General features: G+C 35.2%; 1 protein-coding gene across 5 annotated transcripts in view; it reads right to left on the bottom strand.

Moving 5' to 3' along the window:
- Positions 1-14,956, bottom strand: part of LOC145249653 (inter-alpha-trypsin inhibitor heavy chain H1-like) — a 362,855-nt gene that overhangs the window by 242,911 nt on the left and 104,988 nt on the right. For all 5 annotated transcript variants that reach the window (XM_080111426.1, XM_080111425.1, XM_080111424.1 and 2 more), the window contains exon 3: positions 3,796-3,956. In XM_080111426.1, the coding sequence (XP_079967552.1) occupies positions 3,796-3,956 (161 nt within the window). The remainder of the gene's footprint in view (positions 1-3,795; positions 3,957-14,956) is intronic.

Below are 14,956 nucleotides of genomic sequence, written 5' to 3' on the forward strand. Positions count from 1 at the left end.
TCTGTCTCTATTGCGGTTTGAAAACCTTCTTTATGCCGGCAAAAGGAGCCAACGAAAACATTATTTCTCTTTGGGGAACTTTGGCCCGTTTTCCCCCCATTCCCTCCTTTCCCCTCGCTGTGCCAAGGTTTAGTTTTAATCGCTTTTAAACGCAATTTCAGATTAAATATTTCATTTAATCGTTCTTTTTCTTGTCTCTGGCACATTCAAATTCCCCGTAGTATTCTTTAATTTCGCCAGTAATATTGTTTTTGTATGCTATCGATTTCTCCTGACAAGATGATAGCCGAAAGAGCTCTAGAGAAATTCCCGTATATTGTCTTCAAATCCTTATATATATATATATATATATATATATATATATATATATATATATATATATATATATATATATAGCTGTGCCCTGCCACGCGTTGCTGTGGCTCAATTTGGTGTAATGGAAAATTCTAATAAAAAGAGAAAATGCATGTTTCTTATATTCTTAGTACAGCAATCCACTCCAAAAAGTAAAAATAAAAGGCAAAAATGTAAAAAAAGTGGTACTCTTGCAGAATTGGATCCTGATCCTCGGGATTACCGTTAATCATGGCTTGGGCTCAACCAACAATCAGTGGATAAAGCTGAACGTAGCAAAAATGTTGAAACGCTAAATGTTTTTTTTTTTTGTTGTTTTCTGCATACAAAAATGTGAGTTAGTAATTGATATTTGAGTGATACGGGGGTACTATACACAGATTCAAAAAAGTTGTCCAAAAACAAAAAACTTAAAGCAAAGGTAAGGTAAGTTATGTTTCTACCTAACTGAATAATTGTTTAGTGCTTTTATGTTAAAATATTTAATCGGATCGAAAAACGGAAATGGTTGCAGACTCTGTTGAATACGTTAAGTTTGGGAAAGTAAGTTGAAAACTAAAAACTCTACAATACAGTGTCAAAAACCCACCGAATATATGTTACCATGACATAGGCTGACATAATCGGTGCGTTTGTGACAGTATTTTGTATAGTTTTTTTAGTTTTAACTCACTTTCTCAAACTTAACGTAATCAACAGTGTCCGCCACCATTTGTATCTTTCAAATACACCGATAAACACTGTTTTTCGAGCCGACTAAACGTTACATTAAATGAAAAGGGTTTGTATTACTAAACACACATACAAAGAAGTTGTCAAAAAATAAATATATAACAAATAAATGTTATCAAAGGCAAGAAAAGTAAATGTTCTACCTAACTGGATAAGAGTGTGGTGTTTTTATGTAATGTATAATGTTTAATCGGTTCAAAAACATGCAGTGTTTATCGGTATATTTGAAAAATACAAATGGCGGCAGACTGTATCGAACACGTTAAGTTTGGGGAAATTTTGGGAAAATGAGTTTAAACTAAAAAAAAACTATACAAAATACTGTTAGGAACTCACTCAATATATGTTACTGTGACGTAGGCTGACATATAATCAGTGGTTTTAAACTTTTGCTCGATACAGGTGACGACTTTTAAGAGTCCCTTTTAGTGATTACCTGGTTTGAGGATATTTGTACAACTAAATGGCAAATCTGCCCCAAAAATCCGGTATTATTTTACTTTAATCTCTCATGTTCGTATATAACGAAATATTTTATTGTAGATTTCGTATATAACGAAATATTTTATTGTAGATTTCGGTGTACTAAAAACGAATCTGCAAACCGTTTCCGTCGCAAAAAGAAAGTTTTCATGATATGAAGAAATTACTTTTTAGAAAAGTGGGTAATCACTTTTCAATGTAAATTTAACTTAGAATGAGCACCCATTTTCTGACCACCTGAGAGAGGGACATTTTTCTGTGTGTTTCTTGGCTAAAAAGTTTTTTGTTTGGTTTATTTTGCATGGTAATAACCCCTGAACTCTGGGACTATTTTCCATTTCACAGCCGTAGTCTTCGTTTATGCTATGCGCGAGCATAAACGAAGGCTGTTTAGCCAATAAACATGGGAAAAATCCCCTCCCTCTCTCAGGTGGCTAGAAAGTGGGTGCTTATTTTAAGTTAAATTTACATGGAAAAGTGATCGCCACTTTTTCGAAAAAGTAATTTCTTCATATCATAAAAACTATTTTTTTTTTGCAGATTCGTTGTTAGTACACCGAAATCTACAAAAATATTTTTTTTATTATATACGAACGTGAGCCTCTTTAATGGAAAATTTTATCAAAAATCCAGAAGAAAATAGTTTTCAATAACAGCAGCAAATGAATTCGATAGAAAAAAATGGATGCTATTTAACTTTTTCTGTGTGTTTCTTGGCTAAAAAGTTTTTTGTTTTATTTATTTTGCATTTTGCAATTTAAACAGGTAATTTTAAAGGATTTTCCAAGGGTAGAAAGAAAGTCCCCCCCCCCAAAAAAAAAAGTGGGTGATCATTTTACGTTAAATTATTATGGAAAAGCGATCCTCCACTTTTTAAAACTAACATTTCTTCATATCTTGGGAACTACTCGTTTGCCTTAATTATAAACGTTATTTTCGTTTTCAGCGACCCCGAAAACTTATGAGTGGTAATTTTAAAGCAATTTTCGAGGGTTGAGTAATTCTTCATATTTACCTTCTTTTTTTCCAATAACATAAGAAATTAAGAATTAGACAAATTTATTTTAGGTAGGCTCGCTCGGAAAGCTTTTAAAAATAAAAAATTAAGATAAACAAATGGTGCTAGTGCACTTACCGATCCGCGCTATTTTTTTAATCGTATTTCCAAGTTTAATCAAAGTTTTACGTTTTTTTATTCAATTGTAAAGTTAAAGTACAAATATATATATATATATATATATATATATATATATATATATATATATATATATATAATTTTAAAAATAGGGAATGTTTTTTTTTTTTTTTTTTTTTTTACCCATCTATTAATTAGATAGTTAAATGTTGTAATTCGAAAGCCGTCAACGTGTGGTGCACGTGAAAGGCTAATTTCTACCGGAAATGGAATGGCGGACAGTCTCGCAGTTACGGAAAATATTTTTATTTTATTTAATATATATATATATATATATATATATATATATATATATATATATATATATATTATTCCTTAATTGGAATTCATTTTTGAGATGAGCATTATATATATTAATTTATTTTTATTTCGGACTATTATTCTCATGTTTATTAGTTGTTTTTCATCTTTTATTGGATTGTTTATTCACAACGTTTCGGCCAACTAATACCTCTGGCTTTCGTCAGGTGGTAACCGCGACGGATAGGAACTTCGAATCTCCTAACTGCATTCTCAGCCATCACTGCCATCCGTAGTTGTCGTCTCACCACATTTTGGCCAATTAACCTCTGGCACGCTTTGGGTGGGATTGAAACCGCTATCTTCAGACAATGTTCATCTGGAACTGTAGAGATTCAACGTCTATATCAACTGCGCCACGGGCCACGAAGGGCGATCAAGGTTGGATTCTTTGATCTTATAAATCCACGTTTATTTATTATCTGATCTTCAATAGTCGGGTCCGTACCGATTGGTATATATATTATTTATTATAAATTAATATATATGATGCTCATCTCGAAACTGAATTCCAATTAAGGAATAATATACAATTACAATTCTAGGCGCAAAAAATTATGATAATATTTAACATATTATCATATTCCTTCATTTTTAAATAAACACTGGGTTTTGTTTACTTATATGGTCCCGGGCAACGCCAGGTAGCCCTGCTAGTAAACTATAACTGTATTACGTAAATTGAAAGTATATTTGTTTTCAATGGGAAACAAAGTTGTGAAGTTACTTACAAATTAACATCAAACACCAGCGCATGATTTGGCAATAAAACTTCAAAATAAAATAGTTTCGATTCGTTTTCTGTGTTGTTCACCTCCAAACGAACCGTTGTTGTTGCTAATCGAAAACAGATGCTCGATTCAATCTCGAATTTTGTTATCTTGGGAAATTTCTGTAAAAAAAAAGCAGAATTGGAAAATTGAATGAGACCATGGCTTGTTTAATTCAAATAGATGGATATATATATAGATTCATATATTATTTAGCAATTTTGAAATTAATTCTAGATATGGTTTACAAAATACAGAAGGCTGATAGCTGTGTAGAAAGACAATATCAAAAGGAATGTATGAGAAAATCTATCTTTACGAAAGTAACTAATAGCTATTAACAACCTAAAACAAAAGTAAAAATGAAAACTGCGTAAAGAACGATAGTTCAAAGTGTATGAGAACATTCTAGTTGAAAGAATGTGTTTTATCTGTAGAGAGATATGTTAATTTCGACTGTTGTCTTTTGTTTTGTATGTGTGTACGTACTGCACAGGCATTTCTGACGTGATTGCAATAGTATCTCTGTTTTTTAATTAGCGAATGTTGTGAACTGCTTACATGCTAACAGTATATATGCTGTCGCTATGTTTCATAGGATACGTGTGTCTCACCATGTGCATGCTGTTTGCCAAGAACGTTTCATTTCCAAAAGGCTAAAACTAGATTGTAAGGTACACACGTGTATGGTCTCTGAAATAAAAATCAAGAAAACAAGGAATAAACTTGTGTTTGGCTGTTTATAATATGAGTGAATATTTGGAAATAATAATGTTGTGATTGGTTGGAAAAACTGCTGATTTGAACTTTTGTCCAATCGAGAGTCTATACATAAAAAATATTCGCTGTTGCTACTGCTTCTAACCGGTATAGCTAATAGAATTTGACCTCATATAAAGACAGAGAATGTGAATGTATAACTATATTTGTGCCTGGGGCAATGTTGGATGGCCTTGTTGGTATGTGATGATATTGTCAGATTGAAAAAAAAAGGAGGAAATCTACAAATTTATTAAATATGGCGAGAAAACGCAAATATAATTGTTCCCAAAAATGGAGAGATTGGAATAGCAGGCGTGACCTGTAATTCTGCCGAGATTGAGGTCACCGAGTACGATGGACGAAAATTATTTTGTAGAGTCTGAGAAGACAGACATTTCTCTGATTTTAGAAAGAAACAAAAGAGGAAGAAAAGTTATTAATTTACAATTCTTTCTGATAAAGAAAAGAGAGAAAAAAGACGAAGGAAGGTTATTAATTTATAATTTCTGTGTGCAAAAGATAGGATTGAGCCGAAGAGATTATCAATATAAGCAAGGAAATCCCAAGTTAGCGAATTGCTTCTGTTCACGTCATTCTGAGATGGACCCTGTAGATGGGCTGTCGCACAATAAAATCGATCAGAACTTGAAAAATTAAGAACTAAAAAACTAATCCAAAAACGAAGCACAATTATACATTTTTCAACTTATTAACCTTCATTCAAGTAGTCATTTTTATACAAAAATATGTCAAAGTGTTATTTATTTTTCTTGTGACTCAACCACCTATGTTGGTCAAAAATTGTCCCAAAAGGGACGAATGAGAGGCAAATTAGAACTTTTATTTATGTGAGCGATCTCGTGGTACCAGCAAATAACAATTTCGGGAACATTGATGGTAATATTGTTTTGTGAAGAGGATTGTTACGTGTTATTGAGCAAAGTTTTTTCTTCGAAGTGACCTAAAGGTCAAGGCCGTAATTTGGCCGGTATAGGAAAACGGATACTAGAAAAATTTGTTTTTTGTCGTGGGAATCACCTAATTAATATGCACAGGTGATGTGGCCAATTAGCCAATCAAGGCGAATCAGAGTATGACGTAATGAACGAGGATTGATGGATGAGAACCCACAGATTCGCCAAACCTCAACCACCCTTACCTGTAAAAGGAGCTGCAGAGCGATTTTAGTTGCAGTCAAGCCAACATCTCTTGAGCAATATTTATAAGGATTCGGTTATAAGGATTCGGTGATATCAAATTGGATATCGAATTGGATATAAGATTGGATATCGGACACTTTACCTTATGATTGAAAACATTCATATGCATTATTTTGGGGTTTTTTTGTTTGTTTTTTGTTTTTGTAATTCACAAGCCGAGTAACCTTCGAAGTTTTAGACCCCAACAGCTATTACAATATTGTAGATAGCTATGTCTCCAGGAAATTGATCAAACATTCAGCGGCTACGTAAAACAATGGCAACTTCATGAAAATACGATCTCATGTAACAATAGAGTTTTATCCTAAAGAGATATAGTCGAATATTTTTTCATAACATAATCTATAAACGATTAAGCAAAATTCATAAAATCCAACATAGCATTATACGACTTAACATTTACATGCGCAACAGAGCATATAGAATGCAAGGCTTGACTACTAATGAAAATAATCACACTTGAAGAACCATCACAATAGTAAGGGATTGCCCCAACTGAAAAACAATGTGCCATCTTACTAAAACGTCTAATGACTCTTAAAATTCTACGTAAATCCCTTCATCAATTTTATGAAAATCAAGGAATACAAATTTTCAATAAGTTTACGCCTAACAACTTATGAACATAACGGATACAATCCATGACACGTGTTAAATCCACTCAGAATTTAATAAGCTTGATGTAAAAATTCTCAACAGATGCTGCAATGCAGGATTTCAACCTCTACTTATACAGAACCCCTTAATGATTCATATAATTAATCCTTATAACGCAGTTTTCAAATTTCAACGCAACATCCCTTAAGCAATATATATAAGGATTCGGTTATAAGGATTCGGTGATATCAAATTGGATATAAAATTGGATATCGGACACTTTGCCTTATGAATCAAAACATTCATATGCGTTATTATTTTTTGTTGTTTTTTGTTTTTTTTTGTAATTAAAAACCACAGGGTTTCTCACGAAATTACTACAATGTCCGAGAATACGACTTCGTTAGCAGCATCCGCAAGGAAACTAAAAGATAAAATGACCGACATCCTGTGGTTCGCTTTTCAAAATACTAGCCCTAATTAGAAACTGAAAACAATTAGAACAACAAAGGCGCTGAAATATCACGTACAAAGAATGACGTATTCTAATAAAACACTCAAAGGGAAAATATAAAAGCAAAGAGTTATCATATTTAAACTTCCTCTGTTAAGTGAGACAACCAACAAGCTTATCAGTTAAATGGAAATAACTAAACTTATATAAAAGATGCAATTTTTAAAAATACAGCTAAGCAAAAGGGGGCAATTCAAAGAAATTTAAATATTCACACGTGATCTTTTAAATTCAAAAGTCATAATTAATTGTATCAAGTTTCAAATCAACTTTAAAAAGCTTACTACGATTAGCCATACTGGAAAGTTGTGATACAGAGAAATAGCTGTATATGGATAACTATATATATATATATATATATATATATATATATATATATATATATATATATATATAAAGCTGAACGTGTGTGTGTGTGTGTGTGTGTGTGTGTGGTCACGAATAGGCTCCTATATGGTTGACTATTTTAAAAACACTGATTACATATAATGATAGATGTGTCGAGGATCAGGAATTGGTATGTTTGATCTGGCAGAACGGTGGTCCATAAAAATTGTGGGGTCTGCGTGTATATTTGTGTGTGTGTGAATGTGTATTGGGGTGGAAAGGGCTCCCGTAAGCCGTGGTGAAGGCAACCTTTCTAGGAGAAGCAAATCTCTGCTTTAAAAAACCATAAAGCGGAAGACTATTACCCGCATTAAGCTGGTCTGCAGTTTAATTTGTTGCTGGCTATCTTGCTCTTGCTTGTTGCTGGATCTCAACATTTTGAACCGAGAGAGAGACTTAGCTGTCGTACAAAGCTAAGACTCTGTAACATCATATTTGTACAGATACTCCCTCAGGCATTTGGGCTCATGGATTTTAAATGTCTGAGGGAGTGGCACTCGTTTGAAAAGAGACGTTGCAAATCATCATGTATGTACACTCATAAGCAAAAAAAAAAAAAAAATATGGGCCAAGAGTGAAAGAAGGAAGGAATTGATTTTTCAATATTTTTCCATTCATTCTTGTTAATTTTAACTGAAAATTTCTATTTTGCAGATCATTATTATTATAGCATACGTGGAAAAATGAATCCTAGAAATGGAAGAACTTTTGAGAACAATGACAAACTGTGGGAAGCTGTGCAAAGCGACTGGAATAGCATCTCCTCTTCACAAAGTGTTCCACTTTGGTTGAGAGCATGTCTAAAAGGATTGATCTTTTAAAGAAATCAAAAGGGAATGCGATTCCATCCTAAGCATTTATTAAAGTAAATGTCTTATTCTGTGTTATTAGTCTCGTTTAAGTTTCCTTGTTCAATTGTTCTTTGTTCAATATAGCTTTTAGTGCAATAAAATGTATAAAATTTGTTTGACTTTTTTTTTTTTTTTTGCTCACGAGTGTATGTATGTACACATGTATTTTGGCGTTACTATCCAAGGAGAGTGCTGCATCCATACTATCAGAGACATGACAGATTAGAGAACAATCCTGACTTGAGGAAAAAAGCTAGAGAAAATATAAGTAATTAACACAGTTAGTTGAAAGCATATAAAAGCCTGATCTTCTGATTCAAGATTTTTCTCTCTAGTTTAAGATAAGGTTCTATGAACATAGACTCCAAGCCCTTACATATATCTATCTGATTCCTTACAGGAAAGAGGGAGATATCCTGTCGTGTTAAAGTAGTTAGAGGGGATTGAAGTTTGTTTCACTTAATGCTAAGATATCTGAGGAGTTTACTAAAATGTAAGACTCTACATCATCTATATTACCTCTAAGCTCGTGGATATTTGTGAAAGCAAGCCTCAAGGGCGGAGGCAAATTGGTTTTGTTTGGGTGATTGTCTGGTTTTATCGTGATATTTTTTGGGTTGTCATTTCATTACGTTTTTGTTTAATGTCAGTTGAGCAAAGCGGGTCGGTTTTGATACCAAGTATACACACATTGGCCCAATTCTGTTTAGAGGTTGTGGTCTCATGAAAGCCCACCAGATATAACAGCAGGGTCCCTTTCTATGCACGACATGGCACTGCAACCATCCTGATATTACACAACTGATGACAGAGCAGTCGGCCTAACCATTACCCAAGAGTTATGGCCCCTGTACTGTCAGTCGGAAACAGCGGCAAGACAAACTGTCAATCAGTTACCCTCAACCTATCAGACAAGTCCGCCCCAAATAAGTCATGTGAGCACAAATGCCACACAAGCAACCCCATCAGAGAAAAAGTGAAACTCAAAATAGGGAATAGGGGACCAGCATTCACTGACCTAGTCAGAAAACAAGGCCAATAACAAAGTGGCTCTGGTGAGTCCCTGGTATTGTACCTTTGGTCTGGCTAATAGAAAAAGAAAAAGTGTTAGGCTCTGCCTATTGCCGGCTTTATCTACTCCTTACGCAAGTTAGGTTTGCAAACCAAGAATTTGTTTGAGTCACCTGCTCCAGGAAGGTTGTCGACCATGACTGAGGAGGCCTCCCTCTGCCAGTTTTATTATCAGTTTTCTTTCTGGATGATCTGACAAGATCAACGGGGCCCATTACATCAAGAGGGGTAACAATGCACCTGGTTTCTACACCAAGTATTTTTGTGCCCCCATATGAATAAAGATATTGAGTATCTTACTTTAAAGTTTTTCTCTATTCTACATAAATGAGAGTAGGATTGGAGATAGATTCCCCTCTTACATTTACAAGAAATTGTATCTTTCAAGTACTGTGAGAGAGTCAATCTGCTCTAGCAACTTATTTGTTTTAAAATTAATAAATAGGATATTAATAATAATAACTTGAATATCTAAGAGAATATAAAGCAAAGAAAACAAAAGAAATGGTGGGACTAGATCTACATAAAGAGGTTACACGCCACACAGATAGATAGATGCACTTAACTTGGTGTCCTTTGAGCAACCCATGCTGGTCTAGCTAAAAGACCAGTGCTTCCACATGGAATAAATTGAAGTGCAAAGATTAGCGTTTATTTGAGAGCAGTGAGAGGAAGGGAGCGAGTATCTGCTTTAAGAGCAAAATGTGTGCTTTGATTTTAATACTTCCTTCTTTTTTTAATTGAAACGGTATAATTTTCGATTTCTGTATTAATAATTTAAAGCATACAAACTCATTTACCAAAGGTGATGAATGCTACAGAAGAGATGGGTATTTTCAATTTTTCTATTGTGTCTATACATATATTGCTAACTATTACTAATATATTGTAAACAAATGACATGCGAGACAAATCTGGGAAAATAGAGTTTCAAGCGAGTAGATAGCACAGAATATAGAAGTGGAGTAAAATAATACAATAAATGAATTTTTTAGTAATATCGATTTTAAAGGCAGATTAAGGGATGGTTAAAATTTAAAATAGATTTAAAGCCTTTTTTTAATGCAAGTTCCCCTTACAGAATTTGATTATCATATTTTATTGTATAACATGGGGGGTAGACTCTCTAGTTAAAATCAATTCAGATAATACAGGAGTATTAATAATGTAGGGGCTTAGAAATGTGGTTAAAAATACAATCTAAATACAAACTAATTTTATAGAATAAGTTAAGAATAAGTTAAGAATAAGTTAAGATAACTAAAGGATAAAAAAATTACAATTAAATTTTATTATGCTATCAGTTCAAAAGGGACTACAACATTTCGGGATAGGGAAACCTCTTTAGGCCATGTCATTTCGAAGCAAAACGCTTCCCATCAGAAGAGGGGAGTAAAGACACACAGAAGAAATTTTTTAAAAGATAATATTGCCTTTATGGAAAGAGGATAAAAGAAAAACAGGAAGCTGTACTGAGACTGAAGCCGATTCCAGGACTGCCAGCAATCACTGTAAAAAAAGTGATAAAGAATGCGAGAGAGTTGTATGCTCAGTTCATTAAGTCCAAAGTAGCTGAGCAGCGGCTTGGTTCCCACCAGTTTTGGCAAATATCAAACAGGATCCTGAACAGAAGCATGTGCTCAATCCCAACCATCAGCAATGGATCTGAGGTAATCTCGTCAGCATTAGACAAAGCCAAACTTTTTGCCAAGAACTTTGCAACTAATTATACTTTATGCGACCAAGGCTGTCAATCCCCAGTATTTCCTCTTGTATAAAAAAACTCGCTATGCAACATACAAATTCTGTGTGTGATGATGCCAAGCTAATCAAAAACCTTGATTCCAGTAAAGCAACTGGCCCTGATGGCATTCCAGTTATAGTGCTGAAAAAGCTTCAACCAGAACAAGTTCCCCTGCTTACAAGCCTGTTTAAGTGTTGTCTTAAGGAGAATTGATTCCCAACGCCCCAGAAAACCTCATCAGTTTGCCCAGTATTTGAGGAAGGAAAAGCTATAAATGGCTTTAGTTCCATGGGTTGCTTCTTATTGATTTATGTCTGTTTTTTTTTTGGGGGGGGGGGTAAGATTGTAATTCTGGATCCCGGACTAATCCAATTGCTAAATTCTAGTAGATTCGGGAACTGGATAACTATCAGATTACAATCCAATTGTTATCAAATATAATCCACAGTTATCCCACTCAAAGACAGAATTTTCATTGATCCTGTGTGACATCACAACCAAAACGAAAACAGCTGTCCAGACAGGATTTGCAGTGGTCCGATAGACCAAAATATCTTTATGAAGTAGAAGCATTACAAAATATATCTCCAAAAATAAAGGCAAACCCATACAAAAACTGCTAAATTGTGCAAACCACTGCTTAGAAAGCAATTAAGTTATTGCTTATTCACCAAACGTGTTTTCCTGCTCTTATTTACTTATACTGCTTCCCTCTTTTTGGAAATCATAATTTATCATTCTATGACGAAGTGTAATGTTTAAATGTAAGGTCTATACTGGCCACATGTATATTGTTACTGATGTATGTTACTAAAATAACTGGCACAAATGTTATTTCTAAATGTTTGCTTTGAAGTGATAATACTTGCCTCCAAGACACCTGCCTGTCTGTTTGGCATAATAAACATTAAAAATCCATATACTCCTAAATCCTCCTCAAATCACTGTATATCTATTTGTATATTAATGCTGTATTCCTGTAAGTATATCATCTCTCCTATCCTAACTGGACAAAAAAAAACAATTGCTCTTCTCTCCAAGCTAATATAAAATCACATACTTTACACGTACCTTGGGAGGAGGGTTTAGCTTCCGGTCCTGAACTTTAGTAGGCTGACCTTTTCAAAATCGATAAATACTAAACATCTGTAGATTTCTATCGCTAAGGCTTCACCTATATTTATACTCTATAGAATATCTATAAAATAGATACCTATTAACCAAAGTTTGTAACCAGATTATAAGTGATCTATATAAACTAGCAACTATATCTTTCTTTCACTTAGATGGTATAAAGTACTGGTGATTATCTTTACATCAAAGATAACACTTAAAGCACATTTCAAAACGCACCATAACTCTTATACTATAATTTCCAATTAGTCACTAATCCAGAAAACATATTTGATCTTTTCTTAACCCTTGTAGATATTAACCTTAAATCTACACCCCATACTCATAGATACCTCCTTTCAAAACGTAACAACATCTTCTAATTTTAATCCTATTCTGAGAAGTGTAACTTCAAAGCAGATACTAATTCTTTGATACTAACTATTAATCCAAACTATCACTTCAGGGGTATAGAAATACCTGGCTTTGAAACCAGGTGCAGGGAAAACCCTTTTGGTGCTGAATGACCCATAGATCTGGTCAGGTCATCCATCTAGAAGGAAAACTCCGATTTTTAAACCTGTTCCACTGACCTCATACGTCTTGGCACCAAACGGGGGGGGGGGGTAGGATTCCTCAGTTCTTGACGACAACCTATCTAGAGCTGGTGACTTGATCAAATCATCGGTTTGCAAACCTAAACTGCTTAAGGAGTAGATAGGCTCTGCCTATCTATACTTTATACTCCTTCTTTACCTATTAGCCAGGAGCAGAGGTGTTGTCGCAGAGACTCATTAGAGACGTCCAGTTCTTAACCTCGTTTTCTGACTAGGAAATGAATGCCGCCCCCCACATTTGCCTCACTCTCTTCCCCTATAGCTGGGCATCTTGGAGGTGCTTGTTTACCATATATGCTCACTGGATTGGACTGCTGTCAGACAGGTTTGAGGGTACCGATTTGACAGTTGCTGGTTGCTGTTTCCGACGGACAGTACAGGAACCCTAACTCTTTGGTAGCGCTTAGAGCAGCTGCTCTATCATTAGTTGCAAAATATCGGGATGTTTGTATTGCAATGTCGCACATGGAAAGGGTCCCTGCACTCATCTCTGGTGGGCATTTCCGAGGCCACATTCCTGTAGATGAGGAGCCAGCTGATGTTTTACTTGTATTGCAAGGTGGTGGCTATGCACATCGGTTTTGCCTACCACCTCACCCTAGATCCGAAACTACAAAGTAAAATAAAATAACAGCTCAATCCAAAAAAAACGTTCAAACCCGACACACACTAAAAGAATTCGCCTCCTCCCTTGAGGCTTGCATTTACAAATATCTGTGGACTTAGAGCTAACTTAGATGACGTCGAATCATTTCTCCTAGCAAACTTCCCGAATGTCTTCACACTAAGTGAACCTAACTTGTACCCCTCCATCCAATCTAACCACTTTAACATATTTCATTATCTTCGACTTTGTCGTAAGAACTCTGACAGATACATGCACGAACTTGGAGTTTATATTCATAACACCCTCCCCATATCTAGGGAATCTAAACTAGAATCAGGTGACCAGGCCTTCATGTGCTTTAAACAAACTTTACAACATAACGTTAGCTACTTGTATTTTCTTTATCGCTCTTCATCAACCCAGGACTGTACTATAATCAATCATGTCTCTGACAGCATACTTGTAGTACTCTCCCTTGTACTTGGTGATTTTAATGCCCAACACAGAAATTGGCTTGGCTTCTCTAACTACACTGACACAGCTGGTAGCGTCATCCATAACTTTGCAATATCCCATTCCTTGACACAGTAACATTCCCGACCCATCTCCCAGATCGTCAGGACCAGCAAGTCTCACTCAAGAATTTCTGACAACAGTTCTAGAGGATTGTGTAACAAATGCCCATTGCCCACTTGGGATGCTGATCATGCTGTGATAATGATGGACATTACTCTAAACTCTCGACCCCAAGTTGAAGAGCGATTGCTCCAAACGACAAAGTACTGCAATAAGGTTGACTGAGATGCCATTAGAAATCACATCAGAGACGCCCCATGGGGAAATATCTTTTCTCTTCCTGCAGAACAGTGCATAAATGAGACTGCTGAATCGTTCAAAACAGCAATTGAAGCACATGTTCCTACACAGAAGTTCTATAGCAACCCCCCCTCTCCCTAATGGTGTACTTCTACTTGCGCAGCTGCCATTGCTCAGAGGCAACATAGATTTATCCAGCATAAGTCCTGTACAAAAATTTATAGAAACTAGAAGTAATTGTAAGAAAGAAGTAGCGACAATAAGAGTGAATATACTGAAACCACCAGGAAATGCATTGATGTGCAGAAATTATGAACTCGTGATTTCTGGAAAATCTATAATAGTGTAGTAATCTATAATAGTGTGGGCAATTAACAATACCCACACTATCCAACAATCATGAGGTTGTTTGTACAGCAACTGAGAAAGCTAACATACTTGCCCATCAGTCTGCCTTAAACTTTACTTTGGATCCAGCAAACCATTTACTCCCTGATTTTCCTTGGTGGACAGAAACCACACAAGATGATCTGAAAATCATCCCGTCTCAAGTACATGATATCATAAAAAACCTAGACACCTCAAAAGCATATGGACCTGATCTCATCCCGGCTGTGCTATTAAAATTCTCCGCTGAGGTTGCTCCATTTCTAAACTCTTTAACAAGTGTTTAACGAATCTTGCTTTCCTGGCTGCTAGGAAACTGCTTCTGTGGTACCAGTTCACAAAAACTCTGGTGAAAGAACTGACCCAACAAATTCTAACCCAATTAGTCTCCTCCCTCCTTTCGCCAAAATATTTGAGTCCATAACTAATCAAGCTC

This window comes from Euprymna scolopes, chromosome 28 (assembly GCF_053919585.1).
Source record: "Euprymna scolopes isolate OS-2025 chromosome 28, ASM5391958v1, whole genome shotgun sequence".
In the NCBI taxonomy this organism is placed as follows: Eukaryota; Metazoa; Mollusca; class Cephalopoda; order Sepiida; family Sepiolidae; genus Euprymna; species Euprymna scolopes.